At 39.0% G+C, this 25,822-nt stretch overlaps 1 protein-coding gene across 5 annotated transcripts in view; it reads right to left on the reverse strand.

The window, feature by feature from the left end:
- The window catches only part of cadps2 (Ca++-dependent secretion activator 2), a 261,245-nt gene that overhangs the window by 135,163 nt on the left and 100,260 nt on the right, over positions 1 to 25,822 (reverse strand). For all 5 annotated transcript variants that reach the window (XM_042410740.1, XM_042410739.1, XM_042410743.1 and 2 more), the window contains exons 4-6: positions 7,442 to 7,522; positions 6,376 to 6,609; positions 5,012 to 5,133 (exon numbers count right to left, since the gene is read on the reverse strand). In XM_042410740.1, the coding sequence (XP_042266674.1) occupies positions 5,012 to 5,133; positions 6,376 to 6,609; positions 7,442 to 7,522 (437 nt within the window). The remainder of the gene's footprint in view (positions 1 to 5,011; positions 5,134 to 6,375; positions 6,610 to 7,441; positions 7,523 to 25,822) is intronic.

The raw sequence follows: 25,822 nt of genomic DNA on the forward strand, positions 1-25,822 counted from the left end.
GCGAGCCGATGCAAGAGCAAGAAAATGAATAAGCAAACTTTATTTAGATGGTTTTTAAATTCATAAACCTTCTGTGTCTCTGTAAGTTCATTTTCATCATGTACAGGAGGAATTCATTCAAGCCTGGAAGGAACTTTAAAAAAAACTGATTCGAAAACAGTTATGTGGAGTGTATAATAAACATGCAGAAACAGTGGTATGGTCCTTTAAGTGAATCACACGTTTGACATTCCTGAATAATTAAGGGTATTACTAATGAAAAAGTCCCCGGTGATTAAAGAGCTGTTACGCTACGACCGCAGGAATCATCAGAGCAATTGGACGACGGGTGTAATCACAGCTAATCATGTTGTCCATGTAATTATAGTTAACTACAATGTCATTAGGCGTTTGGGTGTGTTATCGAAGATGAGGGATGTGAAAGTGTGCTGCGGGCTAATTACGGCGAAGGTGACAGGAGCCGCGGTAAAGCCGGGTTACACCGCAGGATCCCTGTTGACCAGCGAGGTCGTCAGGTGTCGGTGCTCTCGTCTAATTGGCTCTGTATGGTGAGTCTTAGCAGGTGGAGAGACTTTCAAAAAATAAAAAAAAAAAGAAGAAGAAAGAAGAAGAAACCTCTCCACCGGCAGCCGGGGCATGTGAAAGGGCAGCCTCATTACCGTACGGACCCCCGCCGACCGCAGGGCAGCGAACAACCAGCGACTATCACCCCAGAACATTCAGCCCTGAGTGTCGACCAGTCGCCGGCACGATGAGATGTCACACAAAGAAAAAGAAATAGACGTTTTTGTTTTACACTGGACATGAAGACCATGTTCCAGCAGGTGAAAATAAATCTGTTCACACCGTCTTTCTGCTACTCAGGAGCAGCCTGGAGGAGAGCCAATAATCAGATACGGTGGAAATAATCTTTCCTAAAGTCAAAGGTCAAATGTTTCTTTATTTCAAAGGTGTAACAGTGTGATTATGTCACATATGATGCCTTTTTTTAAAAGGATCAGGCTGCAATTTTCTATATTTTTCTTCTTGTCAACAAATGTTTGGATCCAAACCAACAATGAACTGATCTACTTACTAGTATTGTGTTTGTATCAAAGCTGATATATCTTATTAAAAACACGTCAGTGAGTCACATCGCTGCACTGGGTCACATGATCCTTCATCATGAAGAGTTTGGTCACGTTAGTTTGTTTAGAAACAAACTAATAACAGTGATGAGACGTCACTGAGCATGTGCAGGAACACGGTTCAGTTTACAGCTTCACCAGCTTGTTGTGCTACATATCACAACATCTGGACTTTATTCTGAAGTTCTGTGAGAAATCTATAATGTGGTACAAAGTCAGGACAAAAAGTAGCACATCTAGCTAGCGAAGCTGTAAACAGAACCGTGTTCCTGCACATGCTCAGTGACGTCTTATCACTGTTATTAGTCTTTGGAGCCGTTTCTAAACAAACTAATGTGACCAAACTCTTCATGATGAAGGATCATGTCATCCAGTGCAGCGCTGTGACTCACTGACGTGTTTTTAATAAGATATATCAGCTTTGATACACACACAATACTTGTTAGTAGATCAGTTCATTGATGGTTTGGATCTGACATGAGATTTGTTGTCGATATGAAAAATATAAGACATTTTGAGACATATCCTTTAATTTCGTATCATGTTATATTTTGGCTCAGCTGTACTTTGAGCTTAGGGAGATAAAACTTGATCCAAATGTGACGATGCTGAGCCTGAAGCCTTTGTGAATTTTCAAAGCAATGCTAACATGCAAATATCAGCACTTAAACATGATGATTTTTACTGTGAAAGGACTGTTAGGACGCTAATATGTTAATGTTCGCATTTACTTTCAAAGCACGGCTGAGAAACAGATAAAAGTCAGTCTGAGTACACGACTGTGTGTCCTAAAATGGTCACAGTACAGAGAATAAACACTTCTAACTAACTTGTCATTTTTTACTCCACACAGGATAAAGAGCCATGTTGTCTCTTCATTTTTCATCCATTGAAAAGTTTAGTTTTAGATTTACAGCCTCTGTCTATTTGTTTTGTAGTCATACCACCTTGAGAACACCCTCTCTGTGGTGTCCAGGTGTGAATCAGTTCCTGGTTCAGGACTCTGAACAGGGCAGAGGACTAAAAACAAAGCATTTTGAACTCAGCTGGGTTTTCCTCCATAAACCAGCGTGTGTGTGTGTGTGTGTGTGTGTGTGTGTGTGTGTGTGTGTGTGTGTGTGTGTGTGTGTTGAGGAGACACTAACAGAGCAGCGTGACTCCCATCACTGTTACATAACAGCCTCATCTCCTCGCCCTGACTGGAGAGTGAGAAACATCGCTCGGGGCTGCTGACCGTGGTGTTTGTGGAAGCTGAGGGTCGACTCTTCATCTTTTACATGTGGAGTTCAGTCGTCTTCTGTCTACGATCCACAGGATACTGTTTACATTTCAAAGCTGTGGTTCAGTCTCAGGTAACCTTGTTAAGGAGGCTTTTTACAGTCTGTGGGATCATTTCTTCTTCCAAGGCTCAGATGATAATCCAACGAGGAGTAAAGAGTGAAGGTTTCTAAACACGAAGCTTCCTGTAAACTGAGTATTAATTAGGGATGCACGATATTATCGGCATGTCATCGGTATCGGCCAATAAAAGCTCTAAAATGAAATATCGGCATTGGCCATTTCTGCCGATTATGAGAGGCCGATATGTTGCCTTCTCCTCCGCCACCACTGTGTTTCCTCCGCAGGCTGCACTTCACTCAGCTGCCCGTCAGACCCGCTGCTTCTCTCACTTTAACCTGAATAACAAACCGGGGATCCACATGGAGAGCCGGGGCTAACGTTAGCTGGAGGGCTAGCTGGCTGTACTTCCCTCTGGCCATGCTGCAGCTAACGCTCCGCTAGCCTCTCAGCTAACGTTAGCCCCGGGAAGCAGCGGGTCTGACGGGCAGCTGAGTGAAGTGCAGCCTGCGGAGGAAACACCGGGACCGTCAGGGTGAAACAGTCGGTCGAGGAGCTGCTGTGTTCGGCTGCACAGATAGGAAACACCTCGGCTGACAGGATGTACCACTCCTACACATTAAACCTGTCTGTCTAATAAACTCAATGAAAACTCTACTGCTGCTCCCACTTGGCAGGTTCATTAAAGTTTTAATGCTGAGCTCCTGAACTCCAGTCTTCCTAAGTTCTTCCTTCATATATTGTCTTTCTTGATCATACTTAGTACAATCTATGATAGCATGCATAATAGTCTCCTCAGCCAGCTGGAAAAAAATACGTGCATATATCAGTATCGGCAATCGGCCACAGTGAGTTGAAAATATCGGCTATCATGCATCCCTAGTATTAACAATCTGCATCTCTAAACCTTCACTGAAACCTCATGAGGCTTCCACTGAGGGAAATATTCAAACCCAAATGTTTTTTTTATGGCGGCACCATTAAATCAAATGGAAACTTGAACTCTGTTCAACAACAACACAGATTACAGATTACAGTTTGGGATCACTGCAGCTGTTCTCAGAGTGCAAACTAAACATGCAGAAGCAGCATTTAGTTACTGTGCACCACAGAACTGGAGCAAACTTCCAGAGGATATTAGACTTGCTCCAATTTTAAAGACCTTTAAATGCAGGTTAAAAACTTGTTCTCCACTGCCTCTGGCTGCATTCAAATTACAGGATTTTTTAGTCAGATTTGGGTCATATTCATAAAGCTTCCTCCCAGTGAAGAAGATCTAAGAAAGTTCTTAGAATTACAATGTTTTCTAAGAATTTCCTCTTACAGTTAAGACTAGATCCTGGTAAAGATGAAAGTTATTCACAAAGCACCTTTAAGAGAGCTCCTGAGGTGAACAACTGTTAGGAGCAGGCAGGAGGACTTTTAACAGGCTGAAGAGTTTCTTAAGCAGAGGAAGAAAACGCTGAATGACGGTGAGTTAATGAAACGCTGCAGATTAGATCAAGCAGGGATAAAGTTTGTGTCGTTCTCATTACAGATACGCTCACATCTCCATCCAACACAATAACGACAATAAATGACAGTGATCACAACACTGAGATATGTGGCAACTGGAAACATTTGGAATTTGCTGGAAAAAAAGATTTACATGCTGCTACTTATACAGACTGACAAACAATCACAGAAATAGATGAAAGTTGAGCCATTTTCCTGTTAATATCAAATAGATTAAGCAGTAAACTTACCAGCAGGGTAAATAAATGTAAGACAATAAATATAACAACTATCAGCATGTCAATAAAATGGTGAAAAACACTCGTCATAATATCCTAGAGTATTGGTTCCAAACCTGGAGGTTGGGACCCCCACAAGGGGTCGTTGGGTTAATCTAAGGGGTCGTGAGATGATCAGTCAGGATATAGAATAACAAAAACATATTGTTGACACACAAAACTTGTTTTATTTTGCAGGCTTTCCTCCAATTTTTGCTTTATTTATAATGAATTGTTGTATTTTATCTCATCAAGCCTCTAAAAGTTATTCAAATAAAATAAGTCATCTCTCGTTTACCTGGTAGATGATGTCACGAGTGAGAAGGAGCCTTGTGTCCTAGAGCACAACATGATGTCATCATCTTTATTTTATCCAACCAACAGTATTAAACCACCAAACATTAAATTAACAGTTAAGTATGAGCAAGAAAAGAAAAATATTTTTACATTTCAGAGCCTTGAACCAGCGAATGTTTGGAGTTTTTGCTTGAAAAATGACTTAAACGGTTATTCAATTATCAAAATAGTTGCTGATCAATATTCTGTTGATGGACTAATGATTGCAGCTCTAAATCTAAATGTATTTTCTAGGGTATCAATGTCACGTTGCACTTCATTATGCATAATAACACATGTGTTAGTTTCCATGTTAACTAGATGATACAGATGCAATTTGTGGGATGACTTGACGACAAAGACCAATGTCTGCTGTCTTCAGGACCAAACTGAGCCACTCTGAATAGAGCAGGAAGAAGAAGAAGAAGAAGAACATACTGTGGTCTGGAGGCTTCAGCCTGGTCCGTCTGCAGCTTCTCTCCTCCGTCCACCTCCATGGTGCAGTAAACAATCCGGTTTGGAGCCACTGACTTCAGTCCCTGAACCTCCACAATCACAATCTGAAAACACAGAGGAGGGTTGAGACAATCAGACACAAATAATAATCCACTGACTGTGATTATGACACGAGTGGTGGAAGCACATTTACTCAAGTACTGCACTTAAGTATATAATTTGAGGTACCTGTACTTGACTTGAGTATTTCCATTTTCTGCTATGTGCTGCTTCTATTTTACTACATTTCAGAGGGAATATCGTGCTTTTTATTCCACTACATCTATTTGAGTGGAGTTACTTTTTTTACACAAAAAATAATGAAAAAGTACAACACTGTTAAAGATTATTATACACTGATGCATCAATATTAACAATCTAAAAATATGTAATGATATTTCCATAATTTTTCTGCAGAATGAGTACTTTTACTTTTGATTCTGTAAGTAGATTTCACAATGAAACTTGTGAACTTTTACCTAAGAAGGGTTTGATTTCAGCACTTTTCCTTGTGATGGAGTATTTTACGTTCATGTTTTAGTACTTTGATTAGGAAGTAAAGGCTCTGAATACTTGTGTGTACGTGATGAAAGAAGACAAAGACGACCAGCTGATTCAGTTCTTCCTGCAGTTTCGTCTGCCTCCTTAAATTATATAAACAGTCTTCTTCAGAGTTATCAGACCTCCGACTACTGTTGTCTGTTAAACAGTCAGAGCACAGCAGAAGCTCAAGCTGACAGCAGTGGATGAGCAGTGTGTGCTGATTGAGACTGTTCTCCTGTGAGAAACAGCAGGAACCAAATTTATAAAACTTTTAGTGTGTTGTTGGATTTAATCTACAAGGTTTTAAATGCAGCTCTTCAACTTCCAACACGATCCTGATGGGTTGTTTTTGGGATTAAACTGTGTTTGTTGAAATAATTTACAAAAAAACTTCATATTTAAAAGATTTTATACAACTAATGCTGTTAAGAAAGCCACACACAGCAGATGTTTTGTTGTATTTTGTATTATGTGAATAGTGTCTCCACTTTTAATGTGCTCTCTCTTGTTTTCTTTTGAGTTAACCTGCAAATAAAGTGTGTAAAAAGTAAAGATGACACTTTGTAGTTAGAAAATACCACAAATGTATTTGTTTATCAGTTATCAGGCAAATTTGTGGATCATTTCTAGCAAATCTTTGGCAATACTACTCAAGGCCCAATGCACGTCTTTCTGGACTACTGATTTCAATATCTAGTAAAATGAGATGAGCAGTTCCAGCAGTCATCTTGTTGGTGTGTTATCAATACATTACAATCACACACCTCTAGTGTGAAGGACAAAACCACATCAGACTTGGACAGGACGTCTCCCTCGTCTCCCATGTCCAGGAAGGAGTTGTTCATTGAGGAGCGTTTGAGCTTCTGTTTGAAGTCCGGACCTCCTTTGGACACCGGCAGACTCTCCAGGTTCGCCATCAGCAGGTTGACTGACGATCGCAGCTCCTCCACGTAAAGAGCCTCCATGTCAGCAGAGACGAACTTTGGGTATCTCCTCTCCTGCAGGACAGATGTTCAGTCACATCATCAACACAAAGGCCTGCTTCACATTAACAAACATGTCTTTAAGTAATCAACTATAAATACAAAACAAAGTAAAATCTGCAGCTAACAGCTGCCTATAAAAATAATAATAATATATTTAATTTGTACTGCACTTTTCATTCACAGTAGTTGCAAAGTGAAGATGTTTGACTGTTTACTTCCAGGATCTGTTTCATCTATAACTTTGTTCACCATCATAAAACCGTGAATACAAACACTAAAAACACATACACAGAGTTTTATTTCAACACTTGCACACTGTGACAAACAGATGACAGACTGTTAGCTGTTCTTAAAAGACCACTGTGTAGGATTTAGTGGCATCTAGCAGTGGGGTTGCAGATAGTTACTAACTGAATACCCCTCCCCCCCTTCCAGGTGTGTAGAAGAACCTACAGTGGATGGTGGTGCAACATGGCCATCCACCAACACGGCAGTTACAAATAAACACGCCCACACCCTGCACCTCCACACAACCCTTCGGAGGTGCACCGTAACGCCTGATAATGGTGCTGTAGCTGCCAAATACATATAATACATGTATTATGGGAGTAAGGTAAAAAGAAAATAGAATTACTGTAGTTTTAAAATTTTTTCCGTATGTTTTCAAGTATGAAAAGACCCAAAATGAACACTGTAAGCAGACTACTTGATTACTATAAGCAAATTATTTAAACAGCATCTGTATAGGAATGATTCTGTCCTGAGCATTTTGATGACTATAAGTGGTTGCTACTGTAATAATAAAAATAATAATAATAATGTGTGCTTTGTGTGAGTTTCCCACCCTGGCGATCTTGTCGGCCAGCTGTAACCTTCCATCCAGCTCTCTGCGGATCTGAGCCGCCTGCTCGTCCACGTTGTCCAGCTGAGAAAGAAAAAAGCATGAAGAGTTTCATCAGTCAACCAATCAGACAGCTGAAGAATCAATAAATCAATCAAAAGGTGAAACAGAGATACAGCAGGAGAGGTCTACTCCAAAAGTGGACGGACATTAAAGAAGCTCAGTTGTGTATTGATAAACCAATCAGCAGCTGAGGGTCTGAGAGGAGAGTTCAACCAATTCATCAGGACAGGAAGTGACTCTCAACAAATTACACAGGAGAGAAGTTCAATCATGTTTGTTTACTGTGAGTGTTGAAATTAAAGCTGCAGTTCCTCCAGTGACCACTAGACGCTGCTCAAAGAAGACTCACTGCATTGAAGTGAATAGGAACAACCTCAACTTCTGTGTCACATGGTCCCAATGGTTCATTTCACCTTTGTATTATTCTGCTGCCTGGAGCGATATTAAGACATCCTTTCCCAACTCTACATGACATCTAAATGGGGTTGTAAGAAAGTTTATAAAAACGGAAATAGATTTTTCAAAAATATTGTATTTTAAAAAACATCTAACCATCCATTTTCTATACCGCTTATCCTCTAGAACAGTGTTACTCATTGCTCACAAGCCTCATGCAGGTCATTGAGTTTTAACTGGCGGCTCGCATTGCTGCTATTATTTATGATAATGCAGCCAATATGCATAATTCACAAAGACTGCAACAACAAACTACAAATATAAAATGAAGAAAGTCAAAGAAATGCATGCCTCATCCCAGTATTAAGCTAAGCCTGATCTTCTAAATTACATATTGTATGTCGTGGGATGATAGATTTACTTAATGGTTCGGGTGGATTTTGGTGTTTTGTGATTAAAGTGGCCCTCCTATTGACTGTGTCCTGCCAGTGTGGCTCTCATGAAAAAAACAGTGAAGACCACAGTACTGGAAACCAGCAGGGCAGCTGGAGCTGATCTCAGATGACACTGGGCGACAGACAGGGTACAAAAAACATGATAAATAATAAATAATAAACACTACATGCTTCAAAACTTCTGGTTCCCTGTGCAAGCACATTGTCGTGCTATAATGGATTCAGTGCTCTCATTAGCATAAAATCTAAGTTTCGGTGCTTACTAGAGGTGACAGATGTTTACAGTGTGTTTGCCTTGATATCTGTCTGAGGCTACTACACCTGCTCACCTCTTCTTCCCACCTCAGCTTTACCAAGGCCCCACTCCTTTGGTCCAAATTAGGATTTTCTGACTCCAGTTACTGACAAACACAGAGGTAAACCCAAAGTTTGTTTAGTTAAGCCAACCTCGGTTAAATTCCCTTCACCATCTTAAAGCGACTGCATATTTAATTTGGGTTTCTGCGTCTTGCTGACAAAGCTCACGTTGATATGTGGACAATAAGAGTCATGAATCAAACCACCAACCAAGAATTGAGGCTGTCGCACTCTAAACCTGAGCTACAGTCACTTCAAATATGTGTACAATAGGGCTGCAACTAATGATTATCTTCCTATTGATGAATTTGTCAAGTATTTCCTCAATGAATCAATTACTTGTTTGGTATATAAAATGTCAGTGACCTCCTCAAATTTCTAGTTTTTTGGACCAACAGTCCACAACCCAAAGATATTCAGTTTACTGCAGACATTTTTTCTTTAAAAATGACTCAAAACTCAAATTAATTAATTATCAAAATAGTTGGTGATCAATTTAATAGTTAATAATAGGTAAATAATTGATTAATTGACTAATCGTTGCAGTTCTAGTGAACAATTTGCCAATTAATGACTGCTGGGTGTAAGATTTGCTGACTAAACACAGAAGCGATCATGACATAATGTTGAGTGGTCAGAGAGTTTAAAGGCTGTGTGCTGGCTCAAGTGTCCTTGTCTTTTATCTGAAATTTATCAGATTTATTGGGAGAAAAAAAAAAGTCTCTGAGGTGAAAGTGAAGCGGTCCTGAGTCTTCTAAAACTCACCGTCCTCGCTGCAGTTTCACCTTCACCACAGAGGGATGAGCTGTGCTGTTTAAGAGCTTCACACTGAGCGGGAAGATGAGCCAGCCAAGCCGAGACGACTCATCTGTTAAACTTGATGTCAGCGAGACTCGAAGAAGAGATGAAAGAAAAGAGTGAAAATTGAACGAGGTTTGCTTACTGGGCAGAAAACCTCGTTTCACAAATCTGTGATGAGCAGAGGCGTCTAAAAACGACAATCGGAGATAAAAAAAGCTCCGATAGCCTGAAGCTAAAGAGACAAGAGGAACCTTCAAATGCTGATAACAGCGGAGAAGAGATAAGCTGTTTAATTTGAGCCTGTGTTAAAACGGCTCCCAGAGAATCACTTAAAAAAAAAAATCAGCTGTCAGAGTCTCGTTTACAGAGAAGCGAACTTCATTTAGTCACAGCGAGCAGCTCTGAGGAGCTAATTCTGACCTGAGAAACAAACAAGAGCCACAACTACAGAAGAAGACGTAACTCTGACGCCTTCTGCTTCTATAACGAGCTATTCGATAGTTGTGGGAGTTCATAAACTTACCAGTTTTGGCCGTTAGTATTATGGGATGGGAATCACCAAATGTCAGATATAAATGTGAGATGATTCGACTCTGGAACTTGTGAATATTCCTGAACAGCAGCTCACTAGAAAGATGTTTAATTAGAACATTTTGAACATGAACGCCCCGTCCTGATTAGTGAGGTGAAACAGATTACTGAGTAATATTCATGACGCACAGTGCAAACTGTTCCTGATGTACAAAGAAAGACGGTCTGTTGATGTTTGGTACAAACCTAAATTAAGAACATATTGTCTGATGAGCTTTATGTGGAGCAGAATTTATCCAGAAGTCAAAGATCTCTGTGTGCACATTATGTTCAGGTTAATTAAAATCAGCTATAGAAACAGGCTGGTTTAATGTCTCCCTGATGAGAAAAGACTCCGTTTGCTGTGTGATTAACGGGAGACTGAAGATGAAGTCAATTTTATGTTTTATTGCTCGTTAAATGATGATTTAAGGGCGACACTATTCAGTAAAATGTCCTCTGATGATTTTTTCTGGATGAATGATTATAAAAAACTTGAGCTGTGTTTCAGGAAGGTGCTGAAGACAAAGTTCTTTGTTTGTAATGTAATGTAATGTTTTGTTCTTGTCTGTGTTTGACAAATGTTTCACCCCTGCACCCCTGGACTGGACACTTGTATGTGCATGACATCTTTTTTTTATTGAACAAAAGAAGTTAACATTTTTAAAACTTTAATGTTGTCAAACAAGAAACTGTTGAACTTTTCTGAAATAAAATAGTCTAAAACCATAGACTGCATAAAAATATGGACATAGTTACCGTGACGTCACTCGTTGGTTTCTGAAGAGCGGTTTTGAAGCTCAAAGTGAGTCGCTCCGGCCGTCGCCATCTTGGCAGTGCGTGACGCTGCCTAACTCCCAGCCAATCAAAAATGGGCAAAGAGGCGGGCCGAATGGCTGAAACAAGCCACTTAGCGGTTAGCGGACCTGTCACTCAAAGCAGCCATGTCCTTCATTATGCATAACTTTACGGCTTAATAAAATTTAAACGGGTGAGTTATAATAAAATCCACCCCCCGTACAGTTGTCATGAAAGAGGAAATTAGCTACAGAGACCAAAACCGTTGTTTGTACCAGACTGTAAACATGTTTATTTCTGCTGTAAAGTTGGACATTTTAACATGGGGGTCTATGGGGATTGACTCGCTTTTGGAGCCTCAAGTGGTCATTCAAGGAACTGCAGTTTTTGGCTTCATTTACAGTCCCAGAGGTTACCGCCTGTGAAAAACTAATATTTTTATTTAAATCAGAAACTATCCAATCAAATAATAAGTAAACATGATTATGAATCTGAGCAGACATTTGATGCCAACGTTCAGCTCGGTGTTACAGACACATTTCAGCCCATATTTAAGAAATGTTGAGGTTTGATACTTTGTCCTATTTGCAGATCAAAAGATGTTTGAATGTTCTGGATCTCATATCAATGACTATATTTCAATATTCAATATGAAAAGTCAGACATAAATGTTCAAATATAATCATGTAACCAGTAAACATTCACTTTTCAGCAAATTTAACTGAGTTTTATGTTGCGTTTTGACTACAGTCCATGGAAGCAGTGCTTAGAGGGATCTGATGTACAACACAGTTTTTGTTGAAGTGTATTTGGTAAAGACTCATCCTAACAGCAATGATACCTGCAGCAGTGAACCACACACAAACACGTTGGTCCTAGAAGTGACTAGATCGTGCTCCTGAATGAGGCTCAATCAGATTATTATTAGACTTTGACCCTGTTCTGCAGGTTTCTTCTGTTCATGTGTTGACTGAAGATGATTCATGTGGTGCAGGGAGTACTTCAAGGTCTTTGCAGTATTAAAATCAATCTCTTGGGTCAGTTTGTACTTAACTCAGCCCTGAAGCAGCATCCTGTGGTGGAGTCTGTGTGGATATTAAGTTGGACCAGAGAGCAATAACCAGCACAGCGAAGTATGAAGTCAGAAAATATTTTTCAACTGCTCATGAAATGTTGGCCTGTTTCCCTGTTAAGTCAGGTCAGTTTTATCTTTACAGCCCAAAATCACAAATCACACATTAGCCTCAGGGGTCTTAACAGCAATACAACATCCTCTGTCCTTTGACACTTGATTCAGATAAGGAAAAATTCCCTTAAAAAACACTTTAACAGGGAAAAAAATGGAAAAAACCTCAGGAGGAGCAACAGAGGAGGATCTGTCTCTCAGGACGGACAGACAGGAAATAGACGTGGGTGCAGAAAAGACCAAGAAAGACAAATTGCAGCGATACAGCATGAAAAACAAAATTATAATGGACTTATAACATATATTTGTGTGTCAGTAAACAAAAAGTTCACTGATTTAAGTGTAACCCACATTAAACTGACAGCATTAACTGTGGTTGGCTCTAACAGTGTAGTTCTGGTGATTCAGGCAGAACCCTGGTACAGACTTACAAATAAAAGAGCGAGAGAGAAATATGGTTACCAATGGTAACGAAATTATTGTACAACACTAATGGGGGATAATTTCCCCTGATGTGTGCAGGTGGGCTTTTTTCATGAGTCTGAGATTGTTTCTGTGTGTTTCAAGTGATTGATATTTGGCGAGCCAGGATCCCTATCCATATACCAGGAGCACAGGAGGGAGTATCCAGCTGACACACACACACACACGTTTACTTATGTCAACTTTGGGGACATTACATAGACTTCTTAATTTCCTGGAGACTTACCCTGACTCTAACCTTAAACACTGACCCAAAAAACAGCTCGTTCCCATTTGGAGACACAGCTTCAACTGGACAAGCTGTCCCCAATTAACTGGTCTTAAGTCTGAAATTTGTCCCCAAAAGGAGCCTATGACAGAAACATACACACATAAAACTCTGTACATTCATGCCGATTGTTTTCATCAGATTTATAGAGCTGTGTGCACGCAAGGTTCTGTTTTATTAATCTCAGTCATTGTGAAACTGTGCACGAGCCTCATTTCCACTCCCGTAATCAGCCATAAACGGATGAAGAAGCCCCTAAGCAGCTGTTTTCATATCAATTCTCTGCCTGCTGCACTAGTCTGTAACCTGTCAATGAAACAAACAGGAAAAGAGGAATAAATGCATTTTCACAGATTGTGTTTCAGCGGCGAGCTTCTCTAACAGCAGAACAGCTGTCATTATACTCGGCTGTGCAGCTCTTTATAGCGTCCGTATCATTAATTCATCACATGAACCTGTAAACCATCATCAACATGACAAGTATTAGTTAGTAGCTCATATCTAAACCAACTTTACAAGCTTTGTCACAACTAAGGATGAAATAAAAAGAATATTAACAGCAAATTAAAATGTTGACTCCTGTGTAAACCTCATAAATCACACAGTCAGCACAGCTGGTTATCAACCAAAACAATTTCATCTCCACCTCATCACATCAGCCTCACATCGCTTTAGAAAAACATGAGGACGCTGGTCTGAAGTCAGTGTGAGGTGTTCACATCCTCACTGCACATGAAGTCTTTATAAATACCAGTTTACATACAGGAAATGGTGTATGGATGGTTTTGCATGTTTTTTTTTTTTACAATGGAAGTGATGGGGGACAAAATCCACAGTCCTCCTTCTGTGCAAAAAATGTATTTAAAAGTTTATCTGAAGCTAATATGAAGCTTCAGCGTCCAAATGAGTCAAATCAAGTAGATATCTTTCAACGTTACAGTCTTTTTAGTGCCAAAGTTCCTCTTTTTGTTACTATACTTCCACCTGCAGCTCAACAGGGAAACACTGTCTGAGGAATTTTATGCTATAAAAGCCTGATATGTCTAAAATATGCATTGTGAGACTGTGATCCCTCAAAAAACTTGCATGACAGTCTTGGGTTCATCAATGTCTGTACAAAATTTCATGGCAATTTATTCAGCAGTTGTTGAGATATTTCAGCCTGAATGCATTGTTAAAAATGTCAACCAGTTCCCTCTTCTTCTTCTTCTTTTTTTTTTTTTAAAACAAAAAAATTAGATGTTTGAACAAAATTTGCTTATGAAGCACAAAAAGTAGTTTAGCTCCTGAGAAGGATGAGTGACAATTTCACCTGTGGAGATTTTTTTTATCTTAAACAAAAATAGTTATTTAATAAAATATTTTACCTCATGTCACCACTTCCTGTCAGGCCTGACATACGCCTGCTCTAATTACTGAGACATGGAGATTTGTACATGGATGAGTTGACAGCTGTTGGGTTTTTTTTTCTTCCCGCTGTCACCGTTAAGTCGACAGAACTGATCAGAAACGTGGTCGTGTGGATCGGCGTGCTGACTGCTGACGCTCCGACATGCAGAGATGAAAACTGAACCGACGTGTTTAGTCATTCTGCAGTCGTTACTGATGAGGTCTGCTGATCACTGAGCCCTAATTAGCTCCACGCTGTGAGGGAGAAACTGAAATTAATTATCAGACTGATGGAGGTCAACTCAGCTTCTCAAAAGTTCACTTTTAAAATCACATGTTTTTATTTTTAACTCTTTACTCGCTGTAGAAATCTGAGTGTGGAGGAGAGGGTTAAGATGTGTTTATATTTCAATAATAATTAATAATAATGTATCATAATAATTATAATAAATACTGAGCTTGAGCCTTTCTGTGTTTTCTCTTTATTTTTTGAGATCTTGTGTCTCTTTTTAAACTTTGCGAACTTTAAAAGCGTTTTCTGATTCCTCAGGAAGTATTCTGGTTAGTTTCCTTTTAAATTCTTCACAAACTTTAGGGACATTTTTTAAAAAGCCAGCAAAATAAATGTCTTTTTTTCAAATAGCGAGTTTTGAGTGAATATTGACGAGAAGATGTGATGTGTTATTTGCATAGACTGTATAAAAACATGGACGTAGTTACCGTGACGTCACTCGTTGGTTTCTGAAGAGCGGTTTTGAAGCTCAAAGCGAGCCGCTCCGGCCGTCGCCATCTTGGCAGTGTGTGACGCTGCCTAACTCCCAGCCAATCAAAAATGGGCAAAGAGGCGAGCCGAACGGCTGAAACAAGGCGGACCTGTCACTCAAAGCAGCCATGTCCTTCATTATGCAGAACTTTACGGTTTAATGAAATTTAAACGGGTGAGTTATAAAAAAATTCATCCCCCGTACAGTTGTCATGAAAGAGGAAATTAGCTACAGAGACCAAAACCGTTGTTTGTACCAGGCTGTAAACATGTTTATTTCTGCTGTAAAGTTGGACATTTTAACATGGGGGTCTATGGGGATTGACTCACTTTTGGAGCCTCAAGTGGTCGTTCAAGGAACTGCAGTTTTTGGCTTCATGTTTCAGCCCCGGAGGTTACCGCTTGGTTATGTGTATTCTCTTGTTTGAGCTCTTTTGATACACTTGATCACAACGTTTAGTTAAATAAGCTGCTTCCTGTGGGTTTTGATGCTTGTTCTTACAGTTGGTTTAAATCATCTTTCTCTGCTACTGTTGTTGCTGATGGTATCAAATCAAGCCCCCAAATTATAGATAAAGGTGTCCCTCAAGGATCAATATTAGGCCCATTGCTATTTACTCTATACTGTATATAAATAGTTGTTGCAGGCCTTCTTTTTTTTTACTTAATTAATTTCAAATTTTTTAATGGTTTTTTAACACATTATTTATTTATTTGTCTGTTTTAACTGTGTTTACGTACGTCTGATGTTTTATTTGTATATTATTTACATTGTTTATGTGGCTGGTTCTCTGGTATCTGTGAAGCACATTGTGTTTCCACCTGGAATGAATTGTTCTCTATGAATAAAGTTTTGCTTCGCTGGCTGATTTTCTTCATAATGTTTGTGATTGTTGTCGGTTGTGTGTCTGTGAGTGTGTATGATGATTGTGTTCTTACTGTGACGTGAATGAACATACATATGTAACATGTTCTCAGGTCTCTATTAGAGATTATAGATTATTATAGATTTCCTGAGTAAATAAATAAAAAGCTTAATTAAATTTGAGCTTATTTTTATCTTGTGTAGTATTGAAGTCTTTATAAATCCTATATCTTTTTATATCACCCTGTGTTTCTTTTAATCCGTTTTGCCCTTTCGGTCTTATGTTCATCTCTCAATACTTCCTTGTTGATTAAAAAGTGTTATATTGAAAAACGTGTCTAAGAGCTCCACCAACTCTGGTAGCTGCTGTTCCAGTTAACGGTGGTTTTGTCAGACGCACTCTTTGTTGTTTATTTCTGGGATTATTTAGAAAATCAGCCATTATTACACCGTCCATTTATTGATATGCAAATATTTGTTCCTCTGCAAAAACTGAAGCGTTTTTCAATATTTAAGCTTTTCATTTTAAATTGTTGGCATTATATTCAGCTTTTATTACTGAAAATTCATAATGTACATGGAAAACATGTAGACGGAAACTTTCTGATTCTTCTGACTGTTAATAAATGCTGAATGGATGAAGCTAGCAGCCAGCTAGCAGGAGGAAGAGCAGCCGGTGGAGATGTTAGTAATCATTAAGGTATTATAACCCAGAGGCTGTTAAACTTATGGGTGTAAAGTGTTTGCAGAAGTTGTTTTTCTGACCACAAAAACTTCTTGACTTTGCCCTCCTGGTTGTGACTGTGACTGTTAATCACACTCAGTTGTATTAACAGCACTGAGATAACTCTGTTTGTCCATCACTCGTCAAACTCTTTGTACAACATGTTTCAGTCAGCAGTTACACAAAGAGGTTCATAAACATTTTTCTTAACAATGCCAGACAGAAGACTATTTTCAGCGGTGACGTTAGCCTTGCTCCGACAACTTCTCCAAATGAAAAAGACAAAATATGTTGTTGGACTGAAGAACAACATGCAGGACATCATCATTTGTTCTTTCACAGACGAACAAATCTGTGGAAAAATAAATCTGTTTTATGATGTGACATCGCTGTGGTTTAGGTTTGGTTTTATATTTAGGCACCAAAAAGACCTGGTTAGGGTCTGAATCTATGGAAACTGAGCAGGTTTGTTTGTTAAAGAGAGCGGGAGATTTGGAGAAATTGCTCCTTAAGAAGGAGGAATTCTGGATATTGAATTTGAGCAGTAATGATAAATGTAGAAAAGATTATATGTTCTGGTTGTATGACCTTCGATATTTCTCTCAGAATTATTGGGCCTCATGCAAGAAGCACTTAGACAGAACAGATTTGTTCTTAAGAGGCACTTATGAGTGATTTACGAAAATCTGTGGTATTCATCAGATTTTCTCTGAGGTATGAAGGCAGTCAGACTAAACAGACTGTCTGACTTTCTTCACAAGGACAGAAACACTTGTTTGAACTGGAATCATAATGTCTTCGTCTGAAAGAATTCTGGGGTTTAAATATGACACCAAACTCAACATAACATATATAACTAAAACAAAATTAGGCCCATTGTGTCAATAAAGCTGCTTTTGCCGCTAGAATGTAAAATATGTTGTTTTTGCAGAAGCAACTGATTCTGTTGTTTTTCTTTGGAGGACAGATTCTCTTACTTCTGCATCATCTTGTTTGTCTTCTGATCGGTTGTTTGTAGTCGTGAGTTGCAGCAGCTGTCGGATTGTGAGATTTTGGTCCTAAATTTCTGATACTGTCAGAATTGTGACACAGTCTGTTTTTAGTGTGGCAGCTGGCACCGAGTAGCAAAAAAGGGGGAGATGCATCAATCAGTGAGGTTTGGCAGATATTCAGAGCTACCTGCAGGAGTGAGGCAGGTGCATATCTCAGTCCATGCTGACTGCAGGGAGGACAAAGGTGCAGGAACAGTTGGGAGACTGAAGGCTGTTCTCTGTGTGCAGTGTTTTATCCTGTCAGGGTTGAATGTGTGTGTGTGATGTTAATTGTTTTCATGTATTTCAGACCTGCTTCCCTGCAGGGTTGAAGACGGCTGGTAGCCGGTAGGTTTACTTTGATAGTCGTGTAATAAATGTTTGATTGTAATAAATGTTTTTAAGATTGTTAATATTTGTTTCCCTGCAGATTATCAGCTGTTCATTAACTGCTCCTGCTGTGGGAATATTTTCATTGTTTGCTTGTTTTGGTTTTTTTTGGGGGGGGTTTCTTTTCTGTCTCGTCGGCCCTGGCAACTGAGCTGGCAGCAGGAAAATGATATGAGTATTACCCTCAGGACGGACGGACTAGTTTTGTTTTCTTCCTCATTTTTGTTTGTTTGTTTTATTGTTGACCTGCTTAATTCCTGCACTCAGGTTGAATCCCAGTCAGGCAGTCAGGATGTGACGTGAGTGTTAATTGTTTGCAGTGAAAATAATCACACGTGTAAATTTTGAAATGTGTGTAATACTTATTGATTACAGTGTGCACTGGTGTGTTTTGGTGAAACTCAGCTCCTGCCCTGAACTTTTGTAATAAAAATATTTATTCTTTACCTGCTTTATCGTCATTCTTTATGCTAGTGACTCGCAGTGGGGGGGTGTTACACAACGATGTGTCAAACGGCGGGATCTAGGACCGTCGTCGTCGTCTTTGATTTACGACCCAGGATTTTGTCTCGTCACTGTCAGCTTTTGTCTGGGAAATACAGTCTTGTGATAACAGTTTCTGAATCTGACACAGAAAAGAAAATGATGTTGTTCAGATAAAGTTCCCAAATGATAAAAACAGAGCCGACTGATGTTTTCTTCATGACTTTTAAAAACTTCAGTTTAAGAAGTAAGAAGAATGTGATTTTATTCTGATGATTTGATCTCTTAAGAATCTGTTTTTACAGACACGGTATTTTATAGATGTGAAATTCATTAAAGTCTCTGTTGATTAATTTTCCTTCTCTGGAAGAGGACGATAGAGACGATACCGACACACCCACGCTTTGGCTGCTTGTACTAAAATTAACCAACACACACACACAGATTAGAGTACATGCTGGCTTTGTTACCATGACTTCTATTTTGTGGTCTTTGGTTGGAAGCCTTTCTAATTCTGCCTCACAGAACATTTCTATGACAACCAGGTTTTATATAAAGCTGTTAATCAGAGTCTCTGCGGTGTGTCAACATGTCAGAGAGGCTGACTCCTCACATCCAAACTGTTAAGACACCGATTAAAAAAGAAAAAAACACGAAGGAACGTGTCTGGTTAGCGTGTTTCAGTGAAGAGTTTTCTCACACAATAATGAGGATAGTTTAGCTTAATCTGTAAACTGTACGGAAGCACAAGAGTGGTAAACGCAGACCAAACAACAGGCTGTCGAAGTGAAATACTGAAGATATAGAGGCGGATTTTAGGAGATGTCAAACAACACGATGTCCGTCTCTTACATGTGTCATGCCTGTCTGAAGGAAATCATCTTCTGATCTTCTATATATCACCTTTTTAGAAACTGAGAAATACTTGTTTTAAAATAATCTAGTGATTGTGGAAAAGGTTTATGACCAAAGGACTCATTAGTATTATCTGCACATGAAGGAGCATTTAATATCAAACTTATTGATGTTAAAAATGTTTTAAAAAATCCAATGTGGTAACAAATAAATCTCCAAAATTGAAAATACAATAAGGCGTCGGATGATGGAGGTTTATTAGAATTTTACTAATTTTGTACAACACAGCTGATTATAAATGAGGAAAATTTTGTCCTTTACCGATTAAAATCACAGGAAAATGTAAAGTATGTGTTGAAACGACAAATAAAGTCTGATTCAGACAGGATTGACATTAAAGTGGGAAATTAAATATTGACAGACATTCACCAGGACAAAGACAAAAGAGAAAGACAAAAACAGTGGTGGAAAGTAACGAAGTACATTTACCCAAGTACTGCACTGTGATACTACTTTATACTTCCACTCCACTACATTTCAGAGGGAAATATTGTACTTTCTACTCCACTACATTTATCTGACAGCTTTAGTTACTTTTCAGATGAAGATTTGACACAATGGATAATATAACAAGCTTTTAAAATACAACACATTGTTAAAGATGAAACCAGTGGTTTCCAACCTTTTTGGCTTTTGACGTCTTACAAAAAGCAGTGTGTAGTCGGGGTCACATTTCACATGTCTATGAGTTGTTAACAGCTCCACCAAATAGTGATTTTTCCCTCTAAACTTCTCACATGCTTTCATTTCAATAAATGTTCAAATGATCCAATATTTCAGCAAAAATCAAAGATTAGAGAAAAAGTCCAAAAACTGAAAACAGATTTGTGTATCAGAACTTTGTTTTTTCTTCTTTCCTCTCCCATTAATCATCTCACCACCCCTCAGATTTATCTGCTGACCCTTTGGAGGGGCCCCGACCCCTAGGTTGGGAACCACTGGACTAAACTAGCTAACTGTATATAAAGTAGTGTAAACTAGCTCCACCTCCAGCAGCTACAACAGTAACATGCTGCTCTAACACTGATGCTTCACTATTAATAATCTAATGATGTCATATATAATAATATATCAGTCAGAGGGACCAAACCACTACTTTTACTGCAATACTTTAACTACATCAAGCTCATAATACTTATGTACTTTTACTGCAATACTTTAACTACATCAAGCTCATAATACTTATGTACTTTTACTGCAATACTTTAACTACATCAAGCTCATAATACTTATGTACTTCTACTGCAATACTTTAACTACATCAAGCTCATAATACTTATGTACTTTTACTGCAATACTTTAACTACATCAAGCAAGGGGAGGGGAAGATTAGCAGCCACACATTTCTCCGTTCTCTATTTCTCTGTTTAGCGTCTTCAGGTTAGGCTAACTCATTGTTGCTAACTTTGGAGCTAACCCCTTCACTTTTCCAGCAGTTCGGGAAACAACAGATGTGACTTTTCATGGTCTTAACAAGCTGCAGCATTTACTTCTCTGACACTCGCTCTCTCACTTAATCACTCACTCGCTTAGCACTGCCCTATTCCTTAAAAGGAGCTACGCTACCTGGAGTTTCCCAGGCAACGACGCAGACGTTGACTCATGTTTCAAAACAGCGCTGCACAGGGACTCCCAAACGCTATTGATTTCCAAATGAATGGATATTTGACATTATTTTTGACATTTAAAAAAAATGGCCTGGTGGGCCACCGGGTCTGTACTATTATAGGGGAAACACTGACACTGATGATTTAATGAGGGGAGTTGTATGTCAATCACAGTGACTTCACACTGTCTATGAAAGAAAAGAAAAGGATTATTGTGTCTCTGCCTGCTTTCAACCTTCGTAGTAATGCTGAAATCAAGCATTTTTAATGAAAAACTGCAGGACAACAGTAATCTCGAAGAAAACTGACCTCGCTTTGTTGTAATGAAATTAGAAACCGATGAGGCACATACTTTACTAGATATATTAACCTTTTGATTCGAGCAATCATCTTTAGATATTTCATCATTATGTACAGAACAGTTTCAGCATCAAAGTAAAAAAACAAACAAGCTATTGTTTAACAGCTGTCTTATTACAGACTCAAGGACCTGCTTTGAATATAAGCAGCTGATCACAGAGTAATCACCTGACAAAGAGATGAAAGACTGCCAGAGAAATGACACACAATTACAATTACACCCTGTCATCAGTTACAGCGGGAATCAAAAGAACAAATGAGAGGGGGGGGGGGGGCAGAGACTGAGACTGAGATCTGGCTGTTGCTGGAGCGGCTGTTAATTTATTAGAGCTTCATCTACCTGTCCCGTTAAACTAATGAGAGACGACACACAGACAGAACCCAAACAGAATCAGTGGACGCCCTCCACAGCTGAGTAAACACCTGTTTTCAGCCAAAATATCTGTGAATAAAAGAACCAAACAGAGAATACTGGACTAAACCAGGGCTACATTCACAACTAACCAACTTGAAGTGCCTGAATTCAGTCAAAAGTGACCCTTAAATTAAAACTGAACTAATCAGTTTTCTCAACACTAATAATATTTAGCTGTCTAATAACCTTACAACGACACGTGATCAGATTTTAAGCTGGTGATCGGCTATTTCTTGCTGAAATACCCTGAAATCTTTATGTATAGTCTTGTACCTTCAACTGTCCATCAAAGAACCAGACATTTTCTAAACACAGTTGTTCAATCTGTGAGTCATGTAACGTTGTGTGTGGGAAAAATGGTCTGTGAGGAAAATGACAGTATCGTCTGCATATAGAGACATGTAAGTCATTAATATAGAGGAGGATGTTTAAATGCTACCCAGAGGCACCCCAACATCACAGAATGAGGGAGAGGTGGTTACTCAACCAATTCTGACTACCTGAGGTCTGAAAAATAAGAAAATAGTAAAGCTGCAACTAAAAATTATTTTAATTATTGATTGATTTGTCGATTAATTTCTCTATGAAAATGGTGAAAAATGTCGATAACTGTTTCTCAAAGCCCAAGATGACGTCCTCAAATGTCTTGTTTTGTCCACAACACAAAGATATTCAGTTAACTGTCATAGAGGACTAAAGAAACCAGAAAATATTCACATTTAAGAAGCTGGAATCAGATTTGAAGTTTTTCTTCTTAAAAAATAACTCGAAACAATTACTTGATTATCAAAATAGTTGGCGATTAATTTGATAGTTGGCAACCAATCGATTAATCAACTAATTGTTGTGGCTCTAGAAAGTAGCATCTTTAAAATAGAGGGAGAAAACTGGAAATAGTTTCATTTTCAAAGTGAAATTTTTGATTATCCATCAGCAAACCCGCATACACAGACGGTGGACTGTCACTGTTACTCATCTTCAGAGGCCAGCTGATCCGAACACCTGGACTCTCCATCCATCGCCAGCTGCAGTTCCTCCTCTTTTCTATTTTTATCTCCCTCCATCCTTCCTATCACTGAAACAGAAGTGCACACCTCTCTCAGCCTCGCTCACATCTCTGAAGTCTGTATTTTTATCCTCATCCTCCTCATCTGTTCTTAGCTGAAGGACCCTCAAAGACCAAATGACAGAGGAGGCTCAGAATCCACCAACCTGAGAGCTCCGACATCAACTCACAGCGCTGCTCACACACATATTAGGTATTAGGGCTGCAACTAATGATTATTTTCATTATCAATTCATCTGTCAGTTATTTTATCAAGTAATCCACTAGTCGTTTAGTCTATAAAATGTCATAAAACTCATTCTATCCAAATTAAATTCTCAGTAACCTCAGCTGTAATGTGTGTTTGAAAACAGATTAGTTTTTCTTTTCTTCTTTAATCTTTGGTCAATTAGGAGATGGTGAATTGTTAAAAGCCAGATTTTATTACTCAATTTAGGTGGGGAGGGGAGGGGGGGCGGGGGGGGGGGGGGGGGGGGGGGGGGCAGTGGAGCTTTTAGGGAATGAGCATGAGTAATTATAATCAAATCGCCGGCTTCACAACAAATATTTCACAACATGCTTTGTTTTTTTAACGAGCTCCAAATTGTAACTAATTGGTTTGTGTCAAGGAATCCTAAGACTAAGAATTCCTGTAGCTCAGAAAATTAAATATTATTCTTTACAAATGACACACACAGTCTTTATATAACAGCAGTCTGGGTTAAATGAGGCTTTAGATGACTGTAAATGGACATTCAGGAAACAGCATGACTAAAGATGCCAGTGAGTCACAGAGAGAGAGAGCGGGTGGAAAATCCCAACGCCTCCGAGAACCGTACTGTACAATATGCTGTAAAGTTGTAACTGTACAGACAAACAGAGAAACTGTAATTCCTATAGGTGAATAAAGAAGGAAAAACAGACAAATTAAACTGATCTTAAAGGCAGCAAGACTCATAAAGCATCACTGTGGTCTGGAGGTTGGATGGAGATTAGGTGTTTCCTGCTGTAAAGCTTCACCTGCCTCGTACTGAAGCAGCATCACAACCAAACCAGGCGGAGGAGAGATAGATTTCCTCCACAGGAGTGTTTTGACATGAGAAGTCAAGAACACAATATGCTCAGCGATCAACTATTCTAGAGAGAAAACGGTTGCTAGGTGACAAAAAATGGGTATTTCTTTGATTCCATTAAAACAAGACTAGGTCAAAACCTACTATACGGCAGGACCATGTATGGTCAATGTGTGAAATTGTGGTCAGTGTGTTACAGGGACAGTCAGCATTATAGTGTCTATAATGTGAATCCCTGGATATTAAATGTTCATCTGCAATTTTACCAGCAATATTTGCTGGTAGAGTATACTGAAGTAGGATATCACATGACATGGTGAAGCTACGTTTGATTTAAAAAAAAAACAAAGGTTATAAATGCAGTTGCAAGAACATACTTTCCACTGTGTGCTCTGCCTTGTGCCTCTTATGCACCTTTTCCTGGTCGATGATCATGGAAACTGAACATGGATGAAACTGTATATTAAAGTTTTGACAGCATCATCTGAACAGCACCACCACTCCGGGTCATAATTATTACGGACACTAGATCAGTGTTTTTCAACCACTGTGCTGCGGCACACTAGTGTGCTGCGAGATATTGTCAGGTGTGCTGTGGGAAATTATCCAATTTCACCTAATTAGTCTAAAAAACTTTTTTTGAAAACGCATTAATTATTATCTGCGAATAATGTGCCATTGTCGAGTGTCTGTGCTGTCTAGTGACTGGCAGAGTAATCATGTAATACTCTACCGTATCAGTAGGCGGCAGCAGGTAGCTAATCGCCTTGTACTTTGAGACAAGAGAATTAGTGATGCATGGATGCGACAGGTGGCGGTGACAGTGGTATTGTTGCTAGTTTTTGAAAAGGAAAAACGCTAACTCCAAACCGGACCCTGGACAAAATTCGGACCCAGATGAAGGTCAAAGTGGAGGTCAAAAGAAAGCAAAGACGGCGAGCTCGAGCAACGTCTCTGGCGTGAGGCAATACAGAAAGTTATCTTTCATTTGGATTTACTTTCACCGGGGATGCAACGACACCGACTCCGTTGTGCTTGGTGTGTGAGAGAAAAAGGTAAATGAGAGAGGCCTTAAAGCTAGCTACCACGTTGCTGAACTTTGCTGGTCTACCTTTGGACAGTTTTTGATTGGCTACTGCCACAGAGTTCCCCATTCTGGCAGACAAAGCTATTTTGACAATGTTCCCATTTTCCACGACATATCTGCGTGAGGTGAGCTTTTCAAGCCTGACTGCTATAAAAACAGAGAGAGACGGAGAGCTGTTGTCTTTCTTCGATTCCCGCCAGGATATCAGCTCTGTGTTCATCAACAGGCCCAGGTTTCACACTGAGCGAGTAGAAATATGAAAAAATATAAAAGACTTTTTTCTTTGTGTTTATTTGATTCCTATTCAAGACACTTTGACGAGAATGACTTTATATTGTTAATATAGACTACAGTGTTTCATTTTTTAATATTTTCAACTGAAAGAAAAAATAGATTGAAAAACACTGCACTAGATGGCGTCCGTCACTCAAACATAACTATATGTTATTTATGAGCGACTGACATTACGACCTGCTGTGTCGCTTTTCTTGGGAGGGCAAACTCTTCTGCACATGTGCAGTAAAACCAGAACTATCAAACTAAAAAACCAAGAAGCTAAAAGAGGCTAAAAACCTCTGTAGAGCTGCAGAGTTGGTGATAAATCTCTGCAGGTTCCCAACTACCAGAGGAACCTTTCACGTTTGATTTCATGTGCATATAAATAACGTTGACCAACACAGTTTTAAAGAACAGTTTTCTATATTTTGATAGTATCTAGATACATACTGTAGTCCATGATCAGATACAAGAACAATACAGAAAGATTTATAACAATAGAAGCAATAAAAGTTGCTGATTTGATTCATTTCAACTGCAATTAGGAATTAATATTTGTACCGTGTGACTAAAATAAACCAGCA

The sequence above is a fragment of the Thunnus maccoyii genome, chromosome 5 (assembly GCF_910596095.1).
Source record: "Thunnus maccoyii chromosome 5, fThuMac1.1, whole genome shotgun sequence".
NCBI classification, from domain to species: Eukaryota; Metazoa; Chordata; class Actinopteri; order Scombriformes; family Scombridae; genus Thunnus; species Thunnus maccoyii.